The following is a 24,057-nucleotide window of genomic DNA, read 5'->3' on the forward strand; positions in this document are numbered from 1 at the left end:
TACTGGAACAACATTTTGTAACAACGTATTTTGAAAATGTTATGACAAAGATATTTTATATCCTGTAAACGGCATTTATTTATTTGTGACAAGATTCCAAATTTATTCTTTTGTCTTAATAACATTTTGTTGAAACCTTAATGGTGCTACAGACAATAAGAAGAAATAACGTTACACTCATATCTGTAATATAGAGTTTTATTGAAATGGTTTAAATAAGCTTTGTATATATTACTAGCAATCTGGTACCATTGTCCAAAAATAATAATACAAATGAAGGAAACAAATGGGCAGTGCATGGTTACAGGTAAAGAAACCACAGGAGGAGAAACATTATTTACACCACTTCAAAAAAAAAAAGGGGTGGCATGACCTCTGGCTACACCCAAAACAGGGCAAATATTCAAAAAAAGGGAAAAAAAAACCTCTGGGGCATTTAGCAGATATGAAAGATTGTCGCTGAGGCTCTAAGTGGCTTTCTGACATCTTAAATATTTCAGCCAACCCAACCTGTCAGGTGCAGTGTTACATAAACCAATAGAAGTGAAGCTCAAGCACACCCTTTTAGGAATAAACACACTAAATAGTAAGTCAGACAGGTTTCTGGGGGGCAGCGTTCCTCTAGTCTTGGGGAGCAGCCTTCTTCCCATGACAAGGGGTCAAATAACAGATCAGTTTCAGGTTTCCAGTAAATAAGAAGCCAAGGATCGCCGTCATGATGATGATGAACCCTACACCCAACGGCTAGTGATTTCTTTGGCGCTAGAATGGAATGAGGCCATGTTTATAGCACAAGGTGCATTAGGAGGCCCATGAGTGAGGAGATGCACAAGCACTGCCATTGGCATGCAGAAGAGCAGAAGCCAGAGAAAGAATGAGGATGGAGGGAGAAGCTTCAGGTGCCTCACATGGGAAAGTGTGATCTCTCTGAAGGCCCAAAGTATGGCATGTGATTAAAGCTTAAAGATGCCGCACGTCATGAAAGGTATTAGGAGGGCATTAGTGACCCAGCCATGGTTCCACTGGTGGGATGGGGCAGTCAGCAGCATGCGGGAGTCATTGTTGAGTTTATTGGTGGAAAATGATTACTACAGTACTACATTGCATAGGAAAGATTGGTTGCCAATGGCTACATCCATATTGCTCTGTATGTCTACATGGTGCCCACGTGAGTGATGTTTTTGAGGGATCCATGTGCAAATGCACTGATGGGAAATGTATGGGGATGCAGACCCCACATGCTTAAATTTGGGGTTGAGAACAGAAATCAGGCACAAAAAGCAGTTGAAGTTGTATTGATAATGATGATGATTAGGGGACATATACAGAAATGAATAGAAACGGCCCATACAGCTATGGGAATACAGGTGTGCAGTTGTGTTATTGTAAGACAGACATGGATATTGATGTGCCAGGGCTTTTGTTAGTTGGGCCAAATGGGGCCCAAGATATTCCAAATGACCCCCCCCCCCCCAATTAGATCAGCTACATCAGCAAACTTCCCAGCGCCTGATCAAAGCAAGTTCCACCATGTGCCCTATCCTCCATGTTCCTGCAGTGCCCAACCAATCATCTTGTAGAAATAAGTGATTTATTGGTGTAAAGGAAAAAAAAACATGTAGTGGAAGGTGTAGAATATATTTGGTTATATAATCATACTACGTGTGTTCTATAAACCTGAATGTAAATAGTCTAAACCATGCACATCTCTCATTTGGCTGCAAGTGTGGGGGGCACAGGACATTCATGTTAAACATACAGAATTTTAACTTTTTTGCAGCTATATACAAAGTAATAGGCATTCACCCCCACTTGCCGCCATAGAGCTGCCCCACACCAGGCAAAGCAGCTGAATGTGTCCCAGTAAGTGCTTATTGTTCACCCAAAGTGTCAGAAGAAGGAGAAGAGCAAAGGATAAACCTGGCAGTGCATAAAGTGCTTTAATGGGCCAAAAGAGCAAGCAGCCAATGGCAGGCTCTCAGACATGGGAAACACAGCCGGGCTTCCTTAGTGGCCGAGACGGGACTGATATAAAGTGCTTCATATGAACAATGGAGGCTGCAGTACATATTAGTTATTTATATTAAAGTGCTTATTTAGGTATAAATTACAAAAAGCCATGAAAGAAGAGCGCCGTTGGGTTCAGTTTCTTGTTATGGGATAAAGACGATGGCTGCATATGTTATTAAAGAAGGATTGTCTCCCTAGGGTTTGACCATCTCCTGCTTGCTGGGTTGTGACTCCCTCAACTGACCCAAGAACCTCCCAAGAACAAAACAGGCTGCAAACAAATCCCAATCAATACACAGACCTTGGGAAATGTTACCCAGGAGCTTCCTCTCGTCCTTCACTCTGTAAGACCTGAGGAGGATCGATCACTGCAGAGAGTCTAAGGTGATTACGGTGCAATTGCCTCCAGGAATCTTTCGCTGTCTTTGGAACCACTGACAAATTGTTTGAGCTTTCCATAGTTTGGGGCAGATCAATAAGTTTCCTGCCATGGACCGAGCTGCCTCTCCACCATTGTGCTTCTTTAAGTAAAAGAGGGTGCCCCAGGCCTAGGCAGCACTTCTAATACAGCAAATCTCAGCAAAAACTAGACATGGACAAAGAAGAAACAACTGCATACAACTATGCTTCTGTGATACATCTGGATTAGCGGTGGGATGTCCAACCTCTGGCCCCATGGCTGGAGAACCATAAATGAAGGGATATTACCTGACTGTACTGAAAATACAAATTCAACCTTTCCTTGAGCACCTTCTGAATTCTCTTACAAGCCACACCATTGTAGGTTCAAAGATCCCCTTGATCTATGACACAAGTCCTGGTTTGCCTCCAGGAAGATGCATTAGAGTAACATTGTGCGATATAAGAAAGTGCCATTCTCTGTAAACAGGCACCGTAACCGGGGAGCCCACTGACTCCTCCCACCTCTTGGTTTGGTATATCGTCCTTGTGTTATCTTTTGGCAGAGATGGCTACAGTAGGAGTTTATAACTCGACATGGTCCTTGAACACAATGTATACATTCCAACAGCTTCTGAATTTAGATCCAAAGAGCAATCGCCTAAAGTCGAACATTAAATTACTTAAATAATCAGAGAACAAATAAATATAGAAAAATAGAATTTGCGAGAGAACTCGTCTCATATACAGTAGTCATTTCTCATCATAAAAACACAATATTTCAAAAAGACATGTCAAGGTATTGATCCTACACGATTAACCAACGTGCCCATCCCGTAGAGGCCGCTCATCTAAATGAATATTAAATAGGTAGGAGCCCTCAAGGTTAAGTCTAAATTCATCATATGGACGTGTTTTCAGTTTTCAGTAGTTAGCATTGTAGTAAAACACTGTTAGTTATATGCTCTAGTCATGCGTCTCACGGGGAATTGGGAAAATTAACCAAAGGTGTCTGCCACATGAACAGCCGTGCAAGAAAACCTTAGTGATGTTCACATGGGCAAGACGGTCTACTCACTACTTGTGTGGCCAAGCTGGTCACAGATACGGCTGTTATTAAATTAGGCCTGATAACTGTACGTGCCGCATGTGTCGCCAGTATGAGCCTTCAAGGTGGCAGATCTTGGGTTCAGAGTGGAGCCCCCCGCATGGATTGTTTCAGGGTATCAGTGACTTCAAGATAAAGACCCAAGAAAATTCCCAAAGCTCAGACAGGCAAGTTAATAAGATAAACGATTACAGCGGCATATTTGTAAACAACCCTCATGTATATTGTCATGCTTTTTGCTGAGATATTCACAAGATATTGCGTTAAGCCCAAAAGCAAAGCCTCCCCTTAGAACCGTCCCCAGCCCTTAAGTTTGAGCTTCAGGAATCTTCCTGCTGGGCCCCTGCCTCGGAGTACTGGTTCTTGGGGCTGTGTTTATTAGCCCTCGACTCGCCTCACAGTTCAAATTCTGATAGCAAGAAGAGTCAGGAGGAGTCCGACGACAAACCGATATGAAGCTGAAGCCCCCCAGGCAGCAAGCTGGGCAAGTGACGGTTTCTTCATGGTCCAAAACAGAATTGGAAGAAACATGGAGGGGAGCTGTGCTGCCACTTTCCCCTCCTTCACAACCCAAACCAGGCAAACTGTCCTCCCACAAGTTTCCTTCTAAAGATCCCAGAGAACGGGGGGAACCAACCCACCCCAGAGGCTTGCTGCACACCACATTGTTGTTGTCTGAAAGCTGAAGTCTGTTATGGGCTACTGACGGCTCCTGCTGCCATGTGCTGATGGGTGGAGAGGGAGAGCGGGAAGACGAGGGAGTCGAAGATAAGGAAGATTGCAAAGGAGGGGAGGGTGCTGTAATTGGCCCGTTGGACCTTAGCCACGATGGTCTCTTGCAGAAGGTGTTCTCTTCTGTGGTATCCGGGCTACTGGAGCAGTCCATTGGTTCCCCTGTCTCAGGTAGCTCTATACAGGGGAAACTTTCTGTCAGTTCCGGGTCGTGCATGTTCAACTCCCCATTTCTGTCCTGGTGAGAATTTGGTGGGGATTCATGTTCTGGAGATAAAGTGCCAACAATCCACTTTTGGTCTCTCTCTGGTGTGACTAAATTCTCATTTCCCCACACATGGTCCGTCCTCGGGGGGATCGGATTTACTGTAAACGGATCCCCATTACACTTCTCCTCCACAGAGTCCACAGTTTTCCCACTAGCACTCTTTAATGCTTGTCCATTTTTCATTCCATCATCCTCAGATGTTACACTTGCCTGTAAAAGTGACTGATCTTCCCCACACAGAGAGTCCATATCTCCATTAAAATTCAGATTGCTGGAAGGATTGACTCCTATAGACTGCTGGGAATCACTTGGCAGGTCCTCTAACCTTTTATGTGGTTCCTGTGAAACACCATTTATTTTCGGTGTGTTTGTATGGGTTTCCACTGAATTTACAGAAATTAGTTTCCTGCTCTTTATGTTCCTTTTCTCAGATGTCCACTGGACTGGCCGTTGTAAAGGGGTCCCACCAGTGCCAGGGCTGCCCTTACGGCAGATCTCAGGGGATGAAGGGAGAGACCTACAACGCCGAGGTCTTGCTGTTGGCTCTGAAAAGTCACACTGAGCTTCCATGATAGGCTCAGGGGTAACTGGTGTGTTCATCTGGTAGGTTAGTGGTTGAGGAAGCTCAAACGTCAGGGAGATGACCGACTTGCTTGGGGTGTCAAACAGCTTAATGCGTCCTCCCTTTAGATCCTCTCGTTGGGAGAAGGGGTTGACCCGTGCAGGGGTGTCATGCAGAAGGTCATCATAAGGGTCCTGAGGTTGTGGTGAGAACATATCCGACTGGCTACGCGACAGGCGCTGATCAGGTGGGGTTGGAGTATCCCAGGCTTGCTGCTGATTGTTTGAGTGCAAAGAGCTTTGGCTTCCTCCTGAAACAAACATAAAAAAACTAAGCAACCAATGGCTCTATGGATCCATCATCTCCTAATGAATAACTCAGACCCCAAAGTAATATACAAACAAGAGACTTGAGCAGGAACTATACAGAAAAGTTTCTGCTGGACCTCCTAAAATCTGACTTTAGTCCAAAACACATAAACTGATCTAAAACGGGAAACTAACGACCTCTTATCAACTAAAGTACTTTGAACCTACTAATATTCCTAATACTCAGATCTCTCAGTTGCTTTTGACCCCTCTACTCTTCAAGTCTCATTCTCTTGGCCTCCATGACACTGCCCTGTGCTGGTTTTACCTCTCAAATCTCTCTCTTTCAGTGTCTCCTGCAATGAAGCAGCATCTTCTCTCATCTCTCTCTCTGTCGGAATCCCAAATGGCTTAATACCATAATTTTTCCCACAAGATCCCACAAAAATTCTGATTCACTCTCTTATCATATTATATACTGACTCCTGTAACTTGTCTTCCCCTCCAGAGACCAACAACTGACCTTGCCCATCTTCCTACTTGTGTCTTGTACCCCTTCTCCTTTAGATTGCAAGCTCTACTGAGCAGAATTCTCTATCTCCAGTAACAATTATGTGTATGTTTGGGGGTATTCCCTCCTGTTGTACATAGCTGTGGAATATGTGATAATAAAACCTGAATTTGGCTGTTCATACAATATGGAATATGATTCATTCTCACATACATTGCCTCAAACCCCAGTCATTTCTTTTCAGATTTTTTATATATTTGATAAGTCAGACTGTTGGGAGGCTGTACCTTGTATCTATCCCCTTTCTCTTGGCTGGTGCTTTTTTATAATCTCATTCTCCTCGTTTCCCTTCAGCTTCAGTTTCCCTACCTCAGGGGTCCCCAACCTTTTTTAGCCACATTCAGTAATAAAAAGAGTTGGGGAGCAACACAAGCATAAAAAAATGTCCTGAGGTCTCAAATAAGGACAGGGATTGGCTATTGGTAGCCCCTATATGGACTGGCAGCTACAGGAGGTTCTGTTTAGCAATACAACTGGTTTTATCCAAAACAGCCAATGAGTTGGGGAGCAACATGTTACCCATGAGCCACTGGTTGGGGATCACAGTTCTACCCCATCTTGTGCCTCTCCTGATACACTCAGTTATATAGTCCACTCAGTTATACAGAACATGCCCCACGTATGGCTTATACACCTCAATACCCAATGTGAGACCTCTCCAATTAACCTGAAAGGGGTTAAATATATTTGTAACTTCTAAATGGCAATTGGACCAGTCCCTGTAATGAGATTCAGCCTACTAAAAAATATAAGCAGCTTAAAATGGAAACTGGTGCTCATGTCAGTTTGTAGTAGAACATGTGCCTGGAACAGAAGACGATTATTTTGACCCCTAACACTCACCGTTCCAGGGGCTTATTATCTCATCCTCCAGACTATTGGTTGATTGAAGGGGCGGAATCACTTTCTTCCTGTCCATGTTTTCTAACGAGTCCTCCAGCCGCTGGCTCACCTCACTGAAGGAAGGCCTGGACTCTGGGGACATCTGATGGGGGGAGAGGGACACAATACTATAAGGTGGGGGCACAGGAGCACATTATCAGGGGCGGCTGAACACAACGTGTGGACTACTGGCTCGGCAGAAAGAATGTGCAAACTAAGGGGTTAATAGCATGTCGGGGGGGCAGAATAGAAAGACAAATGACAGTGCAAGATAAGAGCAGCTGCAGAAAATGTGACAGTTGCAGTGGCAATGATTACACTGTGCTAATAAAACACTTGACATTTAACTTCCCCTTTGTGGTTGTCGGTGAGAGTCGTGTGGTCACACTGGGGGGGGGGACTCTGCATCTCTACCAACATTTCCTCTGCACAAACATTACACAGACCCCCCCCTGTAGTCCCTGAAACTCCTCAACATCATGGACTGGGGGGATGAGAACAACTCCCATGATCCTCCATTGCCCCCCCACCTACCCTGCAACAATGAAATGCCAACTGCAGGAAGGAAGAGGGACAGTCCGACGACACCAGCTCCCGAAATGCCTTGATGTCCAACCCAAAATCCTGTGGGGGAGAAATAAAGAACATCAGGAGAAACGGGGGCAGGTGATACAACAAAGAGGGGGTAAAACCGACCAATCTCACGTGTATCCTCAGTACCCCCATACTCATGTATACAGACATATATATATCTCACAGTGTCTGATATTTCTGGCCTGAGACTTTTCCAACCAAAGAGTCACATGATCCAAGAAAAAGCCTCATTTCCCTAAAAAGCTCTTATAATATACCAGTGAGGGGCGGACTTGTGGCTTGTAGCCAATCAGAAGCTGAGCAGAGAGATCTAAAGGTGAAGTGCAAAGGGATCTCTTAGGAAATTGTAGGTGGAAATCAATCAGCTTTGCTCAGTTGTGTGTGATTATATGTGTGTGTAATTTGTATATGGGCTGCACTAGTGTCACACTCCTGTCACACACACTAGTGATCAGCCTGTGCAGTCAGTCGATTGGACAGTGAGACAGACACCAGGACCAATCAGACGGGGCCTTATATTAAACTAGAGAACTAAGGAATCAGTGGCTGCTGGGCATAAATGTCAGTAAATATAAATATCAGTCAGAGAATATGGGGAAATACAAAACTGGCTGCAATAAAAGTGAGAAGTAAAGTAGTTACATTTGCTGCCACAAGGTGGCGCCAGAGCAGCTGTAAATGTAACGCAGAGCAGGGAATTGTGGGAGTGGCTACATGTCATACGTGACTATGAGACTCAGGGTCCCACCCAAGTCCATGGTATATTGGGCAGGAATGAGGTGAGGTCTGTACCTTAGATTCCCATAAGCCTCACAGAGATACAGCCCTCCTGCCCCTGAGTGTCGCCCCCACTACACACAATGGGCCATTAAGCCTTGTTCTGGCAGACCCCTGGGTGGGCAGCAATGGTACATCCTGGTTTAACCCATTATGGAGCTACTTTGGGAATTGTCACAGAATAGAGGAATGTCTGGCCAAGGCTACACTAACACTAATGCACCTCACAAGGGCCAGAGAAGGGACTCACCTCAGTGCGGGGAAGATAATCGGGGTCGGCTGGAATCCGGGCAATGATCTCACACAGGATGATCCCAAATGCAAAGACGTCTGCCTGGGGGGGTCATATAAATATATAGTTATGGGGTACAGGGCACATTCAGGGGAAGAAGGAGGTAAAACAAGGCTGGAGGATTATGAAACACTGGAGATGGGGGGCACAGGCACCTTTTCATTGTACAACTCCCCACGAAGAACTTCAGGCGCCATCCAATAAGGGGATCCCACCACTGACAGCGGCTCCGTTTGGCTGAAACAGAGAGAGAATTGGGGAGAGGTGAGAGCAGAGAATCCAAAGGGGGGAATAAAGGGCAGGACTGGGAAATGAGAGATATAATTGGAGGAATTTATTTACACAATCCTATTGGTCGATTCAGTACTAATGAGTGATGGGACATTGAGCCCCTGAATTGGATCTGAGTAACCCGGGACATATAAGGGACATATAAGGGGCATGTAAGGGGCATATAAGGGGCATATAAGGGACATTTAAGAGACATATACGAGACATATAAGGGGCATATAAGACGCCTATAAGGTACATATAAGGGACATATAAGGGGCATTGTGATCAAATTGGAAAGAAAAGCGGCACCAAGTCTTTACCTGTGATCCGGAATCTTCTCTGCCAAGCCGAAATCTCCAACAACAACCGAGTATTTACTCTCCTCACAGCGCACCAAGCAGTTCTATGGGCAGCGGAGGGCACAGGTACATTAGGGGGTGAGGGGCACAGTAATGGGCATGTCATTATGTAGAGAATGGCAACAGCAGTTCCTGTGGTTAGTTGAGACATATAAGGAATATTTGGGGAGGGTCTTTACCTTGGAGGTGAGGTCTCGGTGGAAGACCCCCTTGGAGTGCAGGTAGCGGAGACCTCGGGCGATGTCCAGACTCAGCTTCACCCTCACACCCCAGGGCAGGGGCTCGGCACTTTGTAGGAGCTGCTCCAAATTCCCCCCGTTAATGTACTGCAAGGCGAAGACTGAGCTGAACCAATCAAATGGCCGATAATATATCATATATATACTGTGCTGAAAGGCAGAGGTCTATTCCTACTACTGCCCTGGCACCTTAAGCTGACAATCTAATCACAATCTAATCACACGCTCTGTAGAAGGGGCAGAGGAATAACTTGTGCCCAACTGACTTGTACAGGGAACTGCAGACCCAGAATTACACACAGGGGACCTTCTCCCGGGGAATCTACTGTATCTACACTGTACAAAGTCATTAACTGTAACAATAACTGCAAATAAACTGCACCCTCCCATCTGTCATCATTGCAACTGTCACTTATAGCCACTTACCTCAGTGAGAGCGTGAAGCTGTCCTTGTTGCACACAGACTCCCATAAACCTGAGAGGAAGGAAGAGAAGGAACATCATTAGGGAAGAGACATCCAGAGGGTCCGACAGTGACATTCTGGCACAAGAGACAGTTCCCAGCGAGTGACACTAGGGGGAGGCAGAGAGTGAATACAGCAGAGACAGTAGTTGTGAGTAACAAGGTGAAAGTATTTATGGGTGGGGTTATTAGATGGATAGCTGAGGATTCTGGGAAAGAGAATACGGGTGTAACTGACAAGAGATGTATCGGATAGTAGTGATTTCTAGTTCCTTTTAGGGACAGACAGACAATACAAGGTACAGGCAGTGACTTATAATTATAGCAGGGGGGGGAGTTCTATTTCCAAAAGCAACAGCCCAGAATATTGTTACTTCAGTGCACAAAGCAACAGAAACACCAATATATACTGTATATATATAGTGAGTAAAGTACCCTAGAAAATATAAGGATAATATAAGTTACCGAGGAGTTTCATGACCATATAAATGTACGAGGCCAACGAGAGTTTTTACACAGGTCATGGAACTCCGAGGTAACTTCTAATATCCTCATATTTTACAACTGGGGGTACTTTATTTATTATAATACACACGTTTCAGTGAGTCATGTGACAGAAATGACATCAGAACTCACCGTTTATAACTGATGACATCACTACTTACTGTTTATAACTGATGACATCATTACTCAATGTTTATAATATTATATAGTGAATAAAGTAGCCCTTCTTGTAAAATATAAGGATATTATAAGTTACCGAGGAGTCACATGACCATATAAAAGTACGAGGCCGAAGGCTGAGTGTTTTTATACAGGTCATGAAACTCCGAGGTAACTTCTAATATCCTCATATTTTGCAACTGGGGGTACTTTATTTATTATAATACACAAGTTTCAGTGAGTCATGTGACAGAAATGACATCAGAACTCACCGTTTATAACTGATGACATCAGAACTCACCGTTTATAAGGATATAATTTACAGAATATTCATGGCTTTTGTGTAGAGAGTAACTTTTTTTTGTGTAGAGAGTAACTTGAAGAAGCCGCACTTCATAGGTCTTATAAAGATTTAAGATTTAAAAATAAATAAATACATTTAAAAAAGATTTAAAAATAAAGATTTTTATTGTAGATGTGACTAACATTTCATTGAGGACAAAAGGCAAAATAACCAACTTAAAAATAAAGTTTGTGTATAGTTCAGTCGTACGTCGTTTAATGAACATACTCTTAATTATATGGAACGGGTACCGCCATTTACTTTCCCACAAATCCAGTTACCTCCCTTGATTGAAAGAAAGAAGTGCGGCTGAAGCAATCAGCTAGTATTAATATCCCTTGGCTATAATTTACCCACAATGTTTCTCTATACACTTATTATACACTATACACTTGTTATTTCATATGGATACATACTCCGGTTGTTTATTTAACACATTCCCTACACACACACTGGAGGTGGCATTGAGATGTATACGCTATATACTACACCGATAGCACGTCACAGCAGGTTCCCGCCAAACTTTATTTTTAAAGGTGAATTAAAGGCTAAAATAGAATAAGGCTAGAAATGCTGTATTTTTGTATACTAAACATGAACTTACAGCACCACAAGCCTAATTAAAGAAATGATTTATGTTTTCAAAGTTGGCCACAGGGGGTCGCCATCTTGTAACTTTGTTATACATCTTTGCAAGACTAAGACTGTGCACATGCTCAGTGTGATCTGGGCTGCTTAGGGATCGTCATAAATGATCAGAATATACAGACTGCACTGGGTCCTGTGTTGTCATGTAATCTAATGTGGATTTTATAGTTTTTGTATTGTTTAATATAAACTTTCTCCAACTCTGCAGAACCAGTGGCTGCAGCAAAATAATCCTCCAAATAGAATCCCAGTTTATCAGTTTAAATCTGGCTCCATGATCTTTGTCCCTGCAGCTGGAGTTGGAAACAGTAAAGGGCAAAACATAGAATCCAATACAAATCTCTACACAGTCGCCGACTGCTCTACAGGGAAACAAACAAAGCTGCTTGAGTTCTGCATGGCTGGGAAGTAAGGCGGGGGCTCCCCCTGCTGTTTATAAGTTGATTGTTTCCCTGCAGAGCAGTTAGGGACCGTCTGACAATTCCTATCCACAGCAGTAAATGAAGGGAGAATTTCACTGCATACAGTCAGGTTTCTTATAAAAACTGTACAATTTTTTTAATTAAAGTATATTGGAGATAGGTTTCTTTTTCATTAAAGAAAGTAAAAATGGGATTTTATTTTTTTGAATTCACATGTCCTTTAAGTTGGTTATTTTGCCTTTTGTCCTCACTTTGAAAAACGCTGGTGCCACGGCCGAAATGTTAGTCACATTTACAATACAAATCTTTATTTGTATTATAAATATCTGTGAAGTGTGGCTTACTCCTCTCTAATTACAACATGGACTGCACCCAGGCGCCATTGCTTTGACTTATCGAGAGTCCCTTTACTCCATATTATATATATATATATATGTATAACACACACACACCCATATATACAGTATATAACACATTATATAATTGGACTCATCATTGGACTCTTATACAATGTATTATAAATAAAGAGGCAAAGATTTTATAAGGGTGTGCCGGTTCAAAGATTTGTGTATGTACAAATTATATATGTATAATTGCACCCCAATTATACAGTTAGGTCTATAAATGTTTGGTAAATGTTTAATTGGATACATGAAAGGATATTTAGCCTTGGAGAGCAGATACTCATCAGATTATTATATATATATACTTTTACGTACAGTGTTCGCACTCTTACCGGATCACAACTCAATTGCGGGTTCAGGGTCAAGACATGTCATATAATATTAGCAGAAGGACCCGCACTCTTTGTATAGTGAATCAAAAAGGTGCTGGATATACATTATTAAATAAACACTATTTGATTCACTATACAAGGAGTACGGGTCCTTCTGCTAATATTATATATATATATATATATATACACACACATTGATAACTACATTATTCCAGTTCATTGCCAAACTGCCATATATATTGGGGGTTATCACATGACTTACCGCAGGATGTTGGGGTGACAGAGTCGATTCATGAGTTGCACCTCTCGGAGCATATTTCCCCGGTTACTCATCATCTTGTTCATTTTCAACACCATGATCTGCCCCGACTGTCGGTGTCGCACCTACAAACACAAGGGCAACTGTCAGTCTGACTGTACCCCCTAATTATTCACTGACTGTACCCACTAATTACTCACTGACTGTACCCACTAATTACTCACTGACTGTACCCCCTAATTACTCACCGACGGCATCTCTAGGCCTTGAGTAGAAGAGGAAGGGGTTACTCCTGCAGGTACAGGGGGAGGGGTTACTCCTGCAGGTACAGGGGGAGGAGTTACTCCTGCAGGTACAGGGGGAGGGGTTACTCCTGCAGGTACAGGGGGAGGGGTTACTCCTGCAGGTACAGGGGAAGGGGTTACTCTTGCAGGTACGGAGTGAGAGCAGTTAATTGGCTATCCAATAGAACACACAGTCCAACCCCACTAGAGATGTATAAGAGGGTGGGGAGAGAATGATGCAGGAGGGTGGGACAGCTCTGAGCTCATACTGGGAATATACTGGGAATTTCAGCACCCACCCCATCATGTCACTGCTTCTCTCAATGAAAACAATAGGTCCGTAGCTGAGTGCAAAGTGTAATAAAGACAGACAGACACAGGACAGACAGGGAGGAAAGATAAACAGCTCAGGGCCAATGACTCTGATCCAACCCTGAGATACAGCAGTGACCCTGCCGGGAGTTGCATCCCCTGCACCCTTCTCTAGGAAACATTCTCTGTGCTTCCTGCAGTGCAACAACTCCCTGCACCTCTACTCTTATTGGTGCTGCTTCCCTTACTTATCCAATAAGAGATTCCTGCCTTACTCCCAACTACTACATTTGGCTTTCCTTACCACACCCATCTCGGGTCTTCTCTTAAAGGGGTTAAAGCTCATCATTAAATGAAGTTGACACAAGTACAACAGACAAAGATATTGTGAGACAATTTGTAACTTTATTTTGTGTAGGGTACGTGATATTGAAATACTATTCTGTACAATCCACCCTAATGTTTGACCATAAGGTGTCACTCCACATGAGCCTACACATCTCCAGCAATGAGTTCCCTATAAGTACTAATACTTCCCTATAAGTACTAATACTAATGCAGCACCCAGGGTTCACTGATCCTGCAGCAGCTTCACTCAATAGGCCATGGAGCAGCCCCACACGGCTTACTCTGCATCCCCTATATCTGTATTTATATATAATGCTGGGACCTACAGTATCTTCGACTAAGCTCCTCCCACTGTGTATTTTAGTGAAATTGTGGGTTTGCCTTTGATTTGTTGATGTTTTCTACACGGACTGTGTTCCACACACAATAACCCTTTATTAACCATCAAACTAGGATCAAAGAGAAACAGAAATATAATTGAAGTCAACGCACAAAAAAGGTCTCCCCCCCCATTCCACTCGCAGCTCATTACTAGCGGTGAGGAAAGTAAATTGCCTTTAATTGTTCCCAATATATTTCTGCTGTTGAATCCAACTACAGCATCATGGGGCCTCGGCCTCCAACAATCACAACTCAGTGTTAATATTATGTTTTCATTATGTGATCTGTTGGGTGTGTATATTACTCACTCACAGTCTCTTTCTGCCTTTTAACCCCAAAAAGACTCCACTATCAGTCAATATAAAGGGACAGTAATGAAATAGAGAAAGTACAGAGAAGAGCAACTAAACTGATAAAGGGAATGGAAGGGATCAGTTATGGGGAAAGACAAGTTGGGATTGTTACACTGAAGAAGAGACAGTTAAGGGGGATATGATCACTATATATAAATATATAAGGGGGATATGATGACTATATATAAATATATAAGGGGGATATGATCACTATATATAAATATATAAGGGGATATGATCACTATATATAAATATATAAGGGGATATGATCACTATATATAAATATATAAGGGGGATATGATCACTATATATAAATATATAAGGGGGATATGATCACTATATATAAATATATAAGGGGATATGATCACTATATATAAATATATAAGGGGATATGATCACTATATATAAATATATAAGAGGATATGATCACTATATATAAATATATAAGGGGATATGATCACTATATATAAATATATAAGAGGATATGATCACTATATATAAATATATAAGGGGATATGATCACAATATATAAATATATAAGGGGATATGATCACTATGTATAAATATATAAGGGGGATATGATCACTATATATTAATATATAAGGGGATATGATCAGTATATATAAATATATAAGGAGATATGATCACTATATATAAATATATAAGGGGATATGATCACTATATATAAATATATAAGGGGGATATGATCACTGTATATAAATATATAAGGGGATATGTTCACTATATATAAATATATAAGGGGGATATGATAACTATATATAAATATATAAGGAGATATGATCACTATATATAAATATATGAGGGGATATGATCACTGTATATAAATATATAAGGGGGATATGATCACTATATATAAATATATAGGGATATGATCACTATATATAAATATATAAGGGGATATGATCAGTATATATAAATATATAAGGGGATATGATCACTATATATAAATATATAAGGGGGATATGATCACTATATATAAATATATAAGGGGATATGATCACTATATATAAATATATAAGGGGATATGATCAGTATATATAAATATATAAGGGGATATGATCACTATATATAAATATATAAGGGGATATGATCACTATATATAAATATATAAGGGGATATGATCACTATATATAAATATATAAGGGGATATGATCAGTATATATAAATATATAAGGGGATATGATCACTATATATAAATATATAAGGGGATATGATCAGTATATATAAATATATAAGGGGATATGATCACTATATATAAATATATAAGGGGGATATGATCACTATATATAAATATATAAGGGGATATGATCACTGTATATAAATATATAAGGGGGATATGATCACTATATATAAATATATAAGGGGATATAATCACTATATATAAATATATAAGGGGGGATATGATCACTATATATAAATATATAAGTGGATATGATCACTATATATATAAATATATAAGGGGGATATGATCACTATATATAAATATATAAGGGGATATGATCACTATATATAAATATATATGGAGGGTATACATTAAAGGAGAACTAAACCCTAAAAATGAGTGTGGCTAAAAATGGCCTATTTTCTATAGTGAACTTATTGCACGAGGCTAAAGTTTGAGCTTGTCAATAGCAGCAATGATCCAGGACTTCAAACTTGTCACAGGGGGTCACCATCTTGGAAAGTGTCTGTGACACTCACATGCTCAGTGGGCTCTGATTGGCTGTTGAGAAGCTAAGCTTAGGGCTCGTCACTAATTATCCAGCAGCAGAAAATGAGCTTCCCTGGCTGTAATATAAGATGATGCTACAGGTTTGCTGATTATTCAATTCTGATGCTAATTGCACTGGTTTCTGTGCTGCCATGTAGTAATTATGTGTATTAATTACTAATCAGCCTTATATTGTGACATTTCTATTCTATGTGTACTGTATATTGTGAGTGGCTCCCTAAGATCAGTAAGTGACAGCAGCACAGAGCATGTGAATCAGTGAATCAGCAGAAAAGAAGATGGGGAGCTACTGGGGCATCTTTGGAGACACAGATCTTTACTGCTAAAGGGCTGTGGTTGCCTTGGGCTGGTACAGAAGCACAAAACATCATGTACAACATTTCTACCTACTTCTTTAGTTGAACTTTTCTTGTCCTTTAAACATTATATTTATCAGTGATTGGTTTAGTACTTTGTGGTGGAATCCCCTCCCCCCTTCCCATAATCCTTAGAGCTCATGGGTGCAGTTCTTGGCGGGGGTGTAGGAATAAGGAAAGATAGTGAAGGCTTTTGGGGCAGAACCAACGAGCTGATCTGCGTCACTGAACACCAATAGTACAGGGAGTCTCACACACAAACACTGAGCATGCTGGGATACGCACTCATGCACTTGGTCCTTTGTGAGTCAATGAATCGTAAAGTTGTGAAGCTCCAGATGAGGAACATTAAATTCCAACCTAAAAAGGGCCTCACAGTCAGTCTCACGCACCAATCAGGTTCATTCTTACCTACCAGCACAGAACTGACAGTTGTACCAAAGCTACTGCCATATCGGTCTATTGGATGTCACATGGCATCAATAAAGGGGTGCACTTATATGGGTGACCACCTGGGGGTCACATGTGGAAAAAGTAGCAGAGCGGATCACAATTGCCCCAGAATAAAAGGCTCCTCCCACACTCCCCCCCCCATGTGCTGTCGTGAGTAGAGGAAAGTAAGTGCAACTGTCAGTGACACAGGTGATTATCTCCCAGGCCAGACCTGTCACTAACCTCTCTAAACTGCCTGCCAGGTAACATAAGCTCCTCCCCCTCAGTGACGGCCCCTCTGCCAGGCACACAGGTACCATGTGGTACAAGAGGGGAGTGTCTCTGGGAATGTTTATCAGCCGCTGGCAGGGAGTGCCCATGGGAGGGGTCAGTGCCACACAATAGTCACAAACACACAATCCCAGGAATCTTCTATCCCTCACCCACTCCCAGTACAACCAGCAACACTAGTGAGCCCGATACTATTTCATGGGTTGCTTATCTACCGGGGCTTCTGGGAACTGTAGTTTAACAAAAGCATCGACACTCCTTATATCTGCCCTGTAAGTCTTCTCCAACCAGGGAGGTTTAGGATACAGCCCTTGGGCAGCAGAGGATGCTGGGAGTTGTATCTGTAGCACACGGAACCATTCCATGGGGATTAACCCTAAATATACACATTTAATTGCACTGTTGCTATAGGAACCTCTTATTTCATTCTGTGCTGGGTAATAGCGAGTAATAGCGAATGTGAGAGAGATACTGAGGGCCTGTGCTATATACAGTATGGGGGTGTAATACTCAGGGCCTGTGCTATATACAGTATGGGGGTGTAATACTCAGGGCCTGTGCTATATACAGTATGGGGGTGTAATACTCAGGGCCTGTGCTATATACAGTATGGGGTGTGATACTCAGGGCCTGTGCTATATACAGTATGGGGGTGTAATACTCAGGGCCTGTGCTATATACAGTATGGGGGTGTAATACTCAGGGCCTGTGCTATTATACAGTATGGGGTGTAATACTCAGGGCTGTGCTATATACAGTATGGGGGTGTATTACTCAGGGCTGTGCCTATATACAATATGGGGTCTAAAACTCAGCATGCCTGTGCTATATACAGTATGGGGGTGTAATGGGGCCTTGCTATAATACAAGTATGGGGGTGTAATACTCAGGGCTGTGCATATACACGTACAGTATGGGGTGTAATACTCAGGCCTGTGCTATATAACAGTATGGGGGTGTAATACTCAGGGCCTGTGCTTAGTATACAGTATATGGGGTGTAATACTCAGGGCCTGTGCTATATACAGTATGGGGTGTAATACTCAGGGCCTGTGCTATATACAGTATGGGGTGTGATACTCAGGGCCTGTGCTATATACAGTATGGGGGTGTAATACTCAGGGCCTGTGCTATATACAGTATGGGGTGTAATACTCAGGGCCTGTGCTATATACAGTATGGGGTGTAATACTCAGGGCCTGTGCTATATACAGTATGGGGGTGTAATACTCAGGGCCTGTGCTATATACATGTAATGGGGTCTAAAACTCAGGGCCTATTGGCTATATACAGTATGGGGTGAATACTCAGGGCCCTGTGCTATATACAGTATGGGGGGTGTAATACTCAGGGCCTGTGCTAATATACAGTATGGGGTGTAATACTCAGGAGCCTGTGCTAATATACAGTATGGGGTGGTAATACTCCAGGGCCTGTGCTAGTATACAGTATGGGGTGGTAAACTACTTCAGGTGAACCTTGTGCTCATATATTCAGTAGGGCGGAGTGCTGATACTCAGGGCCTGTGGCTATATTACAGTAGGGGTGTGATACTCAAGGCCCTGTGCTATATAGCAGTACATGGGGGTGCTAATACTCAGGGCCTGTGCTAATATACAGTATGGGGTAGTGATACTCAGGGCCTGTGCTAATATAGCAGTATCGGGGGTGTAATGACTGTGCAGGCCTGGTGCTATAGTACCAAAGGTATGGGGGTGTAATATCACTCAGGCCATGTGCTTATATACAGTAATGGGGTGTGATACTCAGAGGCCTGTGCTATATACAGTATGGGTGTAATACTCAGGCCTGTGCTAATGAATACAGTATGGGGTGTAATACTCAGGGCCTGTGCTATTATACAGTATGGGGGTGTCATACTCAGGGCCTGTGCTACTATACAGTATGGGGTGTAATACTCAGGGCCTGTGCTAGTATTACAGTATCGGGTGGTGTACAGTACTCAGGGCCTGTGCTATATACACGGTAATGGGGTTAAACACTCGGGCCTGTGCAATATACGTATTGGGGGTGGTAGATACTCAGGGCCTGTGCTTATACAGTATGGGGGTGTAATACTCAGGGGCCCTGTGCTATATACAGGTATGTGGGGGTTGTAATACTCAGGCCTGTGCTATAGTAAGTAATGGGGGGTGCTAAACTCAGGGCCTGTGCTATATACAAGTATGTGCGGTGTAGATACCCAGGGGCCTGTGCTAATATATCAGTATGGGGGTGTAATACTCAGGGCCTGTGCATATACAGTATGGGGTGTAGATAACTCAGACGGCCTGTGGCTATATACAGTAATGGGGTGTAATTCAGGGCCTGTGCTATATTACAGTATGGGGTGTAATACTCAGGGCCTGTGGCTATATACAGTATTGGGGTGTACATACTCAGGGCCTGTGCTATTATACAGTAAGTGGGGGGTGTGAAATACTCAAGGGTCCTGTGCTATACTACATGTATGGGGTGTGATACTCAGGGCCTGTGCTATATACAGTATTGGGGGTGTAATACTCAGCGGCCTGTGCTATACCTAGACAGTAATGGGTCTAAACTCAAGGGCCTTGTGCTGATATAACAGTAATGGGCGGTGTTACATACTACGCAGGGCCTGTGCCTATTGAAGTACAGTATAATGGCGGGTGTAAATGACGTTTCAGGCCTGCTGCTATATAGCACTAATGGGGGGTGTAATACTCCAGCGTGGTCCCTGATGCTATATCGCCTAATGGGGGTGTATATTACTGCACAGTGGAGACTTGCTGATATACAGTATGGGGTTGTAATCCTCAGGGCCTGTGCTAAATATACAGTATGGGGGTGTAATTACTCAGGGCATGTTGCTATATACAGTATGGGGTGTAATACTCAGGATTGGCCCTTAGTCTTGGCTATATACAGCGTATGCAGGGGTGGTAATAACGTCAGGGCTCAGAGTGACGTATATAACAGTATGGGGTGTAATACTCAGGGCTGTGCCTATATACAGTATGGGGTACATACTCAGGGCCTGTGCTATAATCACAGTATGGGGTGTAATACTCAGGGTGTGCTATATACAGTATGGGGGTGATGATACTCAGGGCTGTTGCTATATACAAGTATGGGGGTGTGATACTACCAGGGCCTGTGCTATATACAGTTAAGGGGTGTAATACTCAGGGCCCTAGTGCTTATAACAGTATGGGTGTGATAACTCAGGGCCGTGCTATATACAGTCTGGGGGTGTAATACTCAGGGCCTGGTGGCTATATACAGTATGGGGGTGTAATACTTCAGGGCCTGTGCTAATTACAAGTAATGGGGTGTGATACTCAGGGCTGTGCTATAACATACAGTATAGGGGTGTAATCTCAAGGGCCGTGCCTATATACAGTATGGGGTGTAATACTCAGGGCTGTGCTATATACAGATATGGGGGTGGTGTGATAACGTCAGGGCGTGTGCTATATACAGTATGGGGTGTGGATACTCAGGGCCTTGTTGCTATATACAGTAAATGGGGGGTGATAATCCTCAGGGCCTGTGCTGATATCACAGTAATGGGGGGGTGTAATACTCAGGGCCTGTGCTACTATACAGTATGGGGGTGTAATACTACTAGGGGCCTGTGCTTATACTCCGTGGGGGTGTAATACTCAGGGCCTGTGCTTATGATACAGTATGGGTCTAAACTCAGGGCCTGTTTGCTATATGTACAGTATGGGGGTTTGTAATACTCAGTCGGCCTGTGCTATACTACAGTATCGGGGGTGGTAATACTCAGGGCCTGTGCTATAATACAGTATGGGGTGTTAATACTCAGGGCCTGTGCTAGATACAGTATGGGGGTGTAATACTCAGGGCCCGTTGCTATATACAGTATGGGTGTAATATCAGGGCCTGTGCTAATACAGTATGGGGGTGTAAATACTCAAGGGGCCTGTGCCTATATACAAGTATGGGTGTCATACCAGCTGGCCTGTGCTAATATACAGTATGGGGTGAAATACTCAGGGCCTGTGCTATATACAGTAGAGGGGTCGTATAACTCAGGGCCTGTGCTATATACGTAATGGGGTGTAATACTCAGGGCCTGTGCTAATACAGTAATGGGGTGTAGAATACTCAGGCCTGTGCTATATAACAGTATCGGGGGTATGAATACTCAGCGGCCTGTGCTATATACAGTATGGGGTGTATACTCAGGGCCCTGTGCTATATACAGTATGGGGCGTGTAATAGCACATGCTGTAAGGACGCATTGGCAGGTCAAAGCATCACACAAAAAGAAATGCGATGAAAAGCTGAACGCGAAAAGATCGTTATAGTAAAGAAAGCAAGGAATGACTTTGTCGTCAAACAGTGTCAGTCATGCGATCGATAATGAAGCACAGAAGAGGATAGGATCAAGCTGAACGGAACAAGGAACAGACGCAGGAAGATAGGCGGCGTCTATCGAGTGCGGCGAAGCGAAAGGCTGAATGTAGCATTATAACGCAGCGCCAGAATTGGATTGTATGTGATCGAGAGCGCGCTCTCGGAGATGGAGGATGGGCTAGGCGAGCAATAGATGTGCGTGTTGAGCAGGCTAAGATAAAGCGGCAGCGGCAGAAGCTCCGAAACGCGCGAGTGCAAGAGTTTGAACAGTCGTGAATGGAGTAGAACGCCGGTAGAATCTAACAGAGGCACGCGGGATAAGGTAAGATAAAAGAGAAGAAGTAAGAGGCGCCGAGCTTAAGACGAGAAGGCTATGCTGGAAGCAATTGAACACGTTCGGCAGTGCACGTGGCAATAGCCTGCGTCAGGGGAGGGCCTGGGCATATACAGTAAATGGGGTGTGATACTCAGGGCCGTGTGCTATAGTACAGTAATGGGGTGTAATACTTGCAGGGCCTGTGCTATATACAGTATGGGGGTGGGTAATACTCAGGGCCTGTCTATATACAAGTATGGCGGTGTATACTCAGGGGCCTGTGCTAATGACAGTATGGGGGTGTAATACTCAGGGCCTGTGCTAATACAGTATGGGGTGTAATAACTCAGGGCCTGTGCTATATAGCAGTATGGGGGTGTGATAGCTCAGGGCCTGTGGGCTATATAACAGTATGGGGTGTGATATCAGGGCCTGTGCTATATACAGTAATGGGGGTGTAATACTCAGGGGCCTGTGCTATACTTAACATATGGGGGTGTATACTCAGGGCCTGTGCTATATTACAGTATGGGGTGTAATACTCAGGGCCTGTGCATTGTTACAGTATGGGGTGTAATACTCAGGGCCTGTGCTATATACAGTATGGGGGTGTAATACTCAAGGGCCTGTGCTATATACAGTATGGGGTGTAATACTCAGGGCCTGTGGCTAATATACAGTATGGGGTGTAATACTCAGGGCCTGTGCTATATACAGTATGGGGTGGTAATACCAGGGCCTGTGCTATATAACAGTATGGGGTGTGATACTCAGGGCCTGGTGCTATATACAGTATGGGGGTGTAATACTCAGGGCCTGTGCTATATACAGTATGGGGGTGTAATACTCAGGGCCTGTGCTATAATACAGTATGGGGAGTATGGCGCCTGTGCTAATATACAGTATGGGGGTGTAATACTCAGGGCCTGTGCTATATACAGTATGGGGTGTAATACTCAGGGCCTGTGCTATATACAGTATGGGTGTAATACTCAGGGCCTGTGCTATATACAGTAATGGCTCTGTGCTATGTATAATACTCAGGGCCTGTGCTATATACAGTATGGGGGTGTGAATACTCCAGGGCCTGTGCTATTAATACATATGGTGTGATACTCAGGGCCTGTGCTATATACAGTATGGGGTGTAATACTCAGGGGCCTGTGCTATATTACAGTATGGCGGGTGAATACCTCAGGGCCTGTGCTAATATACAGCTATGGGTGTGATACTCAGGCCTGTGCTATATACAGTATGGGGGTGGGGTGGTTGTGGGGGGTGTAATACCTCAGGGCCTGTGCTATATACAGTATGGGGTGTAATACGCTCAGGGCCTGTGCTATATACAGTATGGGGGTGTGGATACTCAGGGGCCTGTGGCTATATACGTATGGGGTGTAATACTCAGGGCCTGTGCTATACTACAGTATGGGGTGTAATACCTCAGGGCCTGTGCTATATACAGTTGGGGGTCTAATACTCAGGGCCTGTGCTATATATACAGTATGGGGGTGTAATACTCAGGGGCCTGTGCTATATACAGTATGGGGTGTAATACTCAGGGCCTGTGCCTATATACAGTATGGGGGTGTAATACTCAGGGCTGTGCTTATTACAGTAAATGGGGGTGTAATACTCAGGGCCTGTGGCTATATACAGCTATGGGGTGTAATACTCAGGGCCTGTGCTATACATTACAGTATGGGGGTGTAAATACTCAGGGCCTGTGCTATATAGCAGTAATGGGGTGTATAGCTCCAGGGCCTGTGCTATATACAGTATGGGGTGTAAAATACCAGGGCCCTGTGCTATAATACAGTATGGGTGTAATACTCAGGCCTGTGCTATATACAGTATGGGGTGTAATACTCAGGGCCTGGTGCTATAATACAGTATGGGGGTGTGATAATCAGGCCTGTGCTATATACAGTAATGGGGTGTGATATCTAGGGCCC

At 43.4% G+C, this 24,057-nt stretch overlaps 1 protein-coding gene across 2 annotated transcripts in view; it reads right to left on the reverse strand.

Annotated features, from left to right (window-relative positions):
* Positions 1-182: 182 nt before the first annotated feature.
* LOC108719112 (dual specificity testis-specific protein kinase 1) overlaps positions 183-24,057 on the reverse strand; it is a 42,037-nt gene continuing 18,162 nt past the window's right edge. The window contains exons 2-10 of one of the 2 annotated variants that reach the window (XM_018267755.2): positions 12,912-13,033; positions 9,801-9,849; positions 9,315-9,461; positions 9,097-9,179; positions 8,659-8,740; positions 8,462-8,545; positions 7,375-7,464; positions 6,802-6,943; positions 183-5,386 (exon numbers count right to left, since the gene is read on the reverse strand). In XM_018267755.2, coding sequence (XP_018123244.1) covers positions 3,825-5,386; positions 6,802-6,943; positions 7,375-7,464; positions 8,462-8,545; positions 8,659-8,740; positions 9,097-9,179; positions 9,315-9,461; positions 9,801-9,849; positions 12,912-13,033 — 2,361 coding nt within the window. In that variant the 3' untranslated portion in view covers positions 183-3,824. Of the gene's footprint in view, positions 5,390-6,801; positions 6,944-7,374; positions 7,465-8,461; positions 8,546-8,658; positions 8,741-9,096; positions 9,180-9,314; positions 9,462-9,800; positions 9,850-12,911; positions 13,034-24,057 lie in introns of both variants that reach the window. The other variant, XM_018267747.2, reaches the window with a different exon arrangement.

Source organism: Xenopus laevis, chromosome 1L, assembly GCF_017654675.1.
Source record: "Xenopus laevis strain J_2021 chromosome 1L, Xenopus_laevis_v10.1, whole genome shotgun sequence".
Taxonomy (NCBI): Eukaryota; Metazoa; Chordata; class Amphibia; order Anura; family Pipidae; genus Xenopus; species Xenopus laevis.